Source organism: Pseudomyrmex gracilis, unplaced genomic scaffold (assembly GCF_002006095.1).
Source record: "Pseudomyrmex gracilis isolate BER0280 unplaced genomic scaffold, ASM200609v1 scaffold_172, whole genome shotgun sequence".
NCBI classification, from domain to species: domain Eukaryota; kingdom Metazoa; phylum Arthropoda; class Insecta; order Hymenoptera; family Formicidae; genus Pseudomyrmex; species Pseudomyrmex gracilis.
The window spans coordinates 210938-218520 of NW_018020756.1; the positions used below are offsets into that span (position 1 = coordinate 210938).

Genomic DNA, 7583 nt, shown 5'->3' on the forward strand with positions numbered 1-7583 from the left:
ATCTCTGACAAACATGTTGACATCATTTTAATTTTGTTACAATTCATTGTTAATTTACCAAGTCATTGTAAAATCATTCGAAACATTTGTAATTTATAGTCAAAAATTTTCTTGACACTGAAGAAGACCCAATTTAAGAGTCGTTTGGCATCAAATAAAGAATTTGTTCAACATACACGAACCCCAAGTATTTTTTATACTCTCGTATCGGTCTATATCTACCGCACCTTTAACAATTTCACGGGGCTCTCATTTTCTATTCATATTATTATATTACATAACATAATAATATATACACAGGAAAAAATATTGAAATAAGTTTTTAATAACATTTTTATGTATGTGTGTACAAAGTAAAAAATATCTGGAAAAATCATTAAAAAATTGTTACAAGAATAAGAAAAACTTCGTCAGAAAATCTAATACTAACAAAGCATGTTTGCGTCTGACAAGACTGTTTTTGTTGACAAAAATATGGATTAAAATTAATTAGAAAAACCTATGAGTTTGATAGCATGGATATTTATAAAACAAAATATTTTGAAAGACATAATAAATGCAACTCATGCAATTTGTCATTAGTAAATCGCCAATTACATATGAAACTAAGCAAACGTGATACTTATAGCTGCTTTTTTCAGTCGCTAATAAATGTTTAGTTCGTATGCATCAGGTTTTTGGATTCGTACTGTTTTCCGGGTCGATATAGGGGTTGACGCATGCGTCGAGGAAGATGTTTCTCCAGTATTTACGATAGCAGCGACGCTCGCAGAAACCCCAAAGTGTAAGGGTAAAGAGTTTACGTACGAACAGTGGAATCGGAGAGGACAATGTTCGAGCTTTATGGTGTCAGCAAAGATGGTATGGTTTACAATTCACCGTCTCCAAGACAAAAAGAAGTTGATATCCTGGAGGTAAGTGGGATGCCATGTAAAAAATATTCTTTGTTATTAATTACAACAATCTCTAAAGCTTCCTCTTAATTGTCCTATCATCAGTCTGTAAGACTCCCGAGAGTGTCTGCTAAAATATAATTTATGGAGCACTTTCTATAATTAATAGCCGCGGTGAATAGTCAAGAATAGAAGCACGTAAGCGTGTACGCTGTTTCATTGCTTTTACACACATACAGAAAGTTCTTTTTTTTTAGCTAAAAATAGAAAATACTTAGTATAATAGTAAAACGTTAGGATTATTGTTTCTTTTATTTTTCAATAGAATCGAACACAAAAAAATGTATTTTCGGAGTATCAGAACCGTTTTTTTTTTTTTTACGTAAAAATGGTTTTATTATAACAGAGTTTTTTTGATTGGCAGTGCATAATATTATAGAGTTATATAATATAATGAAGTTTTCAAAATACTAAAAAAAGATATTCAATGTTAAAGTCATTTTTACGATCTTCTATGGAAAGTTGACATAATTGTATGTTAAGTAGGTATATAATTGTGTGTATTGTATTTTTCTGTACCTATGTTCCTTTTTTCAAGGCAAACGTGTTTTTACGGTGCATACATCTTTCATAAAGCTGCGTGCTGTTAATACTGACATAATGCGACATTCGCACAACGCAGATAAATAGTTATGCAATCTTTGCGATCTCTCGGGATTTGATTTACGGAGACAATCTTAAAGCTACACTACACGATATTATAGCTTGTGCAAATTAACACATTTTTACAGACCTGTCTGCAACTCTCTTCGCCGGAACTTATAGGAAAACTGCCTAACGGTGATGCACTTCACCATATCAAGGACACGGGGGTTTCAACTTCCTTCAACAAAGCTAAAGAACCGTTGAGAGAGAGTAGTGAGTCTACTTCATGTACTTATAAGAAAATCGAAATATTTATAAATTTTTTATTAAAAGTATAAATATTTTTTTAAAAAAAGAGATTATAGCACAAAACTATATTTCTTCAAGTGTTTAATTGTTATAATTTTTAATAACTTTTTAATGATTATAATATAATACTTTTTAAGTATATACATAAATATATTTAAATTGTTACGTGGATAAATAAGTAACAAATATTTTTTAACGCGTTCGAGCGTCCATATTTAAAAATATGGGATTTACATGTATTTGCGTATCCTTCTGTCGTAAGTGATACTTGCGATTTCCGTTGTCAAACAAGCGTTATAAATCGAATTAACAGACATTTATGAACCGTGTCGCGCTCGTGATCGTCAAACGCTTTCTCGATTATCCCATCATCCCTCGTTGTTCCCGATGATCGAACGACAAGCGTATTTGATCTTTCTTGCTTTCCTCCAATTTCGCACGTCAACGAGCTTGCTTACGTAAAAGCGTTCGCGATCTAAGGAAACTCGTCGTACAATGAGAAACGACGAGTGACAGTTTCACGATTTCAAGTGTGATTTCTATTCACGGATCGGCGATCTTCTCGAGATTGCATCGGTAGTTACCGGCTGAGGAATCGGTAGATCGAAATGTTTCAGTCACGGCGATTTCACGTATCAGAAAACGTTAGAAAAGCTACGCTCGACTAGTCGTCCCGGTCTTAGAAGATTCCGTTGGAAGTTCGAGATGCTCTCGCAATCTTTTTATGTACAAACATATGTACATCTAATCGAGAAAAAAGGATTAGAACATAATATAAAAGGCTATTTTTTTTTTGAGGACAAAGCGTTGTAAGAAGATGGGCGGTGATGATTGGAATCTTCTTCCTCGGCTGTGCCTTAGTGGCTGGAGTAGGTCTGCCCCTCGCCCTCGAGCTCCGAAGTTCTCACTTGTTGGAGGCCAGATTGCAGGTGGTCCGAAGGATGCTGTCGGAGGTTCCTCTGATTGACGGGTAACAGTTGTGTCTCATATAAATTAGAAGAAAATAGATTCTAGTCTGTGTGAGTTAAAATTAGATTTTATCTCCAACGGTTCGTTTGCGATTACTCGAAGTGACAGGGAACAGCTGTGAATACATGTCTATAAAGTATCCGAGAGAACAATTTGTGTTAAATCGAGATAAAAGTTCTTTCTGAAAAGAGAAATTTTATACATATAAAAATAATTACAAGTTTTCAGCTTTTGCATAAAATTTACAAATGAAATTTTTAAATATCCAAACTTCTCGAAACCACGAAATTTAAAAGAATCTTCGGTTTACATCTTGCCATGTGAAATATCCCGTCAGGAACAACGACTTCGCCTGGAATCTGCGCAAGCACCGCGGCAGCAAACTGGGTAACTTCCCCTTCGATGAAAATCTGTCGCGCAACGCTAGCTGGGGTCCACAATGGCAGACCGATCTGATTCGCTTGGAGCAAGGAATCGTTGGTGCGCAATTCTGGTCGGCCTACGTGCCGTGCGAGGCGCAGTTCCTGGACGCCGTGCAGCTCACTCTCGAGCAGATCGACATCGTGCGCAGGCTCACCTCGCGTTACCCCAAACGAATCCGGTTGGTGACAACAAGCAGCGAACTGGAAAAAGCTCATCGTGACGGAGTAATCGCCAGTCTGGTGGGTATCGAGGGTGGCCACAGCATCGGCACCTCAATGGCGGTGCTGAGAAGCTTCCATCGGCTGGGCGCGCGCTACATGACCCTGACCCACAAGTGCAACACTCCGTGGTGAGTGTTTCGGTCGTCAGAAAGAAGATTAACGACATGTGCGCGCTCATGTGACGCGCACACGAGCGTTGCATTGTAATAACAGCAGAAGAGAATAAACCTTGAAGGCAAATTGGTATCTCCTATATTGGTTAATGTTTATTTTCTCATCGTCGTTCTGTCGGTCAGTAGTTTCGAGCGATTTGATCTCAGTTCTCAGAATAAGCTTATTATATCCGCGAGAGCAATCGAGGAGATACTAGTTAATTAACTATAAGCTATATACGCATGCGCGTGCCGACTAAGCTGAAAGGAAATGTGACGTAAAATATGTGACGTAACTTGAACTTGCGTTATCTTTGTAAGTCACTTTAATTGGGTCGACAATACTTTGAAACTCTAACGATCTCCGTCTATTCATAATTGCACATTTTATTCCATTCGCGGAAACTTATCAGCAGTATTGTTTCTGATCTTAGAAAAAATTATAGCTTTAGAGAATTTCTAAGTTTTGCAACATATTGGAAGATCGATTTCGGCTTACAGGGCTGATTCGTGCTCCGTCGACGATCCGAATTCGGACGCGCCGTCGTATTTTCATAGCGACGGCCTTTCGGCGTTTGGCAAAGCGGTCGTTCGGGAGCTGAATCGGCTCGGTATGCTCGTGGATCTCTCTCACGTCTCTGTGAAGACGATGAGGGACGCTCTCGCGGTGACGAAAGCGCCGGTCATCTTCTCGCACAGCGCTGCGAAGGCGCTCTGTAATTCCACGAGCAACGTTCCGGACGACGTACTGCGAAATTTGGTAAGAAACAAATTCTCCGAGAATCCTGACATGCATTTTATAAAGCTCTGAGTCTGTCTAATGTAAGTTTAAATTTTTTTTTCATCGATTTTTTTGGCTACATTTTAATTTCGCACTAGAGAAATTTAATTTGTTCTCTCATCAGTAAAAAAACGGCTTTACTTACAATTTTTTTTGTTGAACGGGTGACATAATCGTCGCGCGGCTTTCATTTTGTTCCTTTTTTTTTTTTTTTTTTCAGTCTCTCAACGGAGGTCTGGTTATGATCAGTTTCGACAGCGCGCATCTGAGCTGCAGCGATAAGGCCTCCATGTACGACATCATAGGTGCGTAAGTAACGCGAAACATCAAAACATTCGAAATTGTAGTAAACACGGAGAGATAAGGAACCACCCGAAAATATTGCTGTCTTCTTATAGCTCATATCAATCACATCAGACGAACAGCTGGCGTAAATCATGTGGGTCTCGGCGCGGGCTACGATGGAATACTGAGGTAGTAAAGACGCGCCAGCGTCATTCGTATCTTTATCGCCTACTAGTAACACAATAGAGCGCTAATGCATCTTCAAACAAGCTGCGTAATACGTTTTTCCTCGCCGAAATCTCGATTAACAATTCGTTTCAATGACTTCATATTTATTTGTTTTGTATTTTTGGCAATATTAATCAATTAGTTAAAATTGATTAATTTATGATTCAATGTTTTAATAACTGCTCATTTTCTTCACTTTGATTTTTCTGTTACATCCTGTTTTTTTGTTCAATCAGGATGTTTACGTCGCAAAATGTTGCTTAATACGATGTTGTTCAGACCACCGACGGAATTGCCGGACGTTTCTGGCTACCCTTTGTTGCTGGCCGAGCTGACTCGGGATCGCAGATGGTCCGCGACTGACATAAAGAAACTGGTGGGCGGGAATTTGTTGCGCGTCCTCAAGGAGGTGGAAAATCACGCGGCGACGCTCTCGAATCAGTTCCCGGCGGAAGAGTGGATCCCTCAGGAGCTCATCGAGGACACTTTTTATTGCAAATATCACGACGCGTAGAAACGCCTCTTGTTCCACTCGTTTCTTGTTCATCGATTAAGATCTCATTCAATTTTTCGGTAACAATAAGACAACGCACATTTCGAAACTCGAAACATCATTACCTGTATCGTCTCTTTGTACTTGAGTAGCCCGAGCTGTTTTACATTTTTAATAAAGTAGATAGACACTGTGTACTCTGTTAAACGACAGAGTTTCGTTTTTTTTTTTCGAGACGATCCCAACAACAAAAGAATATCACTTTCCTTTGTTCTACCTAGAATCCATTTCCATTTACTACCACAGTAAGGATTTCTCTTGAATTTGACAACTGACTTTTGCGGTGCGATTGCAAAATTTTGTCGAGATATTTCCTGGAAGAGACATGCATACGAGGCATTTTGTGGTGTACCCTATTGCTCACAATGCAACGTTCTATGCATGTTAAAGATTTATATTTGATATCTTATAGTTTACTGTACGTAACACTTTTTCCTCGTATTATTCTCAACCTCGTTTGGTAAAGCGCGAATTCGGCAACAGCGTACTTTGAAACCTTTGTGCGATCGGTCTCGTTACGTCACGTTCAATTGCGTTTATGGTCAAAATGGTTGTTAGCAAGTTAAGTCAATTTACCTTTTGTCTTGAGACTCTCTCTCTCTCTCTCTCCTCCTCTCGTGTCTACCGACACATAATGCATGTCGAAGCAATTATTTAATCTTGACACAAGCGCATTTACACGCACGCAGACACATAAGGGCCATACAGAGGCGGGCAAGTCGCATATGTCAATTACACCGTTTAATTTTTAACTCGAGAAGTTTATATTGCAATCGGGAACGGCGTCGCCTGAATAATCTCGCTATCTGAATCTCGTATACAATCTCGTGCAGCTCTCTTTAAGGGTAATAAGTCGGCGGAGATTTCAGTGATGTCGGAGTAATTCATTTACTTACACTTGGCGATCGCGAGAGCGCGCGTGAAAAATAATTCGTAATATTCACTTCTCTCTACACGTTCTCACGCATCTCGGCCTGTTGTAAGTAATTTCTGATCTCGATGACAAAGTCGTTCTGAACTTGAAAACTTCTCACGAATACATTCGACGATCTACTAAACAGAAATGTTCCAAAATGCGTGGGGAACTTGTATATTTTCTCATAATCTTTTCTTCCATATTAACTCGTGTTCTACGTATACGCCAATTTGTACATCGCATCTTCTTAAATATCGATCGTTTCGTAAACAATTAGTTTTACACTACTTTCTAACAAAACAGATAAGAACGAATTAATTTTAATAAGATACTCCGCGTCAGCCGAGCTAGATCTTGCATTTTTCAGAAATCGTGAAAGTGACTACACTGACCACGAACATCGTGCATCGAGCTTTCGCTTTCATCGTTATTAACATATTTTCTAGATGTGGGTCATGCACACTGTGAGGTTGCGATGTTTTTGCACTTGAAAACAACAATCAAAGAGGAAACATCATCTGATTACTTTCTTCTTTTTAAAGCATTGCTCAATAACGCATTTGTAAGCAAACTTGATCAAGTGTGTCAAATTGGGTTCTTGTTTACGATGTAGACCGAAAAAGTAGACTGTACTCGTTTATAAGTACCCTAATCGGTCTTCTTTGCTTTGTTTCTTATTGGTACAATCACTCGATTATATTTAAATATCCAAAAAACAAATACTATGATTTCTCGATGACAAAGATTGAAGAATCTTTTTGTTTAAATGAAGGGAAATAAAAACATATTTTTTTGAAAGACACTTATAAAAGTCTTTAATATGAACATTACGTACGTAAGTTTCTGGTGTGAGTTAAATATTATCTCATACTAGTACTTTGCCGTAATAATCCGAGCTGTATCTCTAATTAAATTTCTACAACTTTTACTCCGACGTCGTATCTGAAATCTCTGCTGTTAATTAATGATGTCTTTACACGCACTTTTTACTAGTGTGAAATGAATTACAAAGAACCGCGCACAGAGAGTCGGGCGCTGTGCGATACTTAATTCATGCATAATAATTATAATTCACGCTCGCATGCTTCGGCGAGCGTGTCATTTTTTTTTTTTTTTTTTTGCTGAATACGCGGTTTTCTTCGCAAGTTCATTTTCGGCGCGCAGCAGCCGAACCACGTGATCCGCGGAACGAGACGACGACGACGAAG

General features: G+C 38.5%; 1 protein-coding gene across 2 annotated transcripts; it reads left to right on the forward strand.

Annotated features, from left to right (window-relative positions):
* Nucleotides 1–529: 529 nt before the first annotated feature.
* LOC109857784 (dipeptidase 1-like) lies at nt 530–5587 on the forward strand. Of its 2 annotated transcripts, none has more exons than XM_020434474.1 (8): nt 530–914; nt 1685–1811; nt 2646–2817; nt 3154–3588; nt 4114–4372; nt 4614–4698; nt 4792–4867; nt 5143–5279. In XM_020434474.1, exons 1-8 carry the CDS (start codon nt 831–833, stop codon nt 5168–5170), a joined length of 1266 nt encoding a protein of 421 aa, XP_020290063.1. In that variant the 5' UTR covers nt 530–830; the 3' UTR covers nt 5171–5279. The 2 variants fall into 2 exon arrangements, with proteins under 2 accessions (XP_020290063.1, XP_020290062.1); XM_020434473.1 differs by having other exon boundaries at nt 534–914; nt 5186–5587.
* Nucleotides 5588–7583: the final 1996 nt, after the last annotated feature.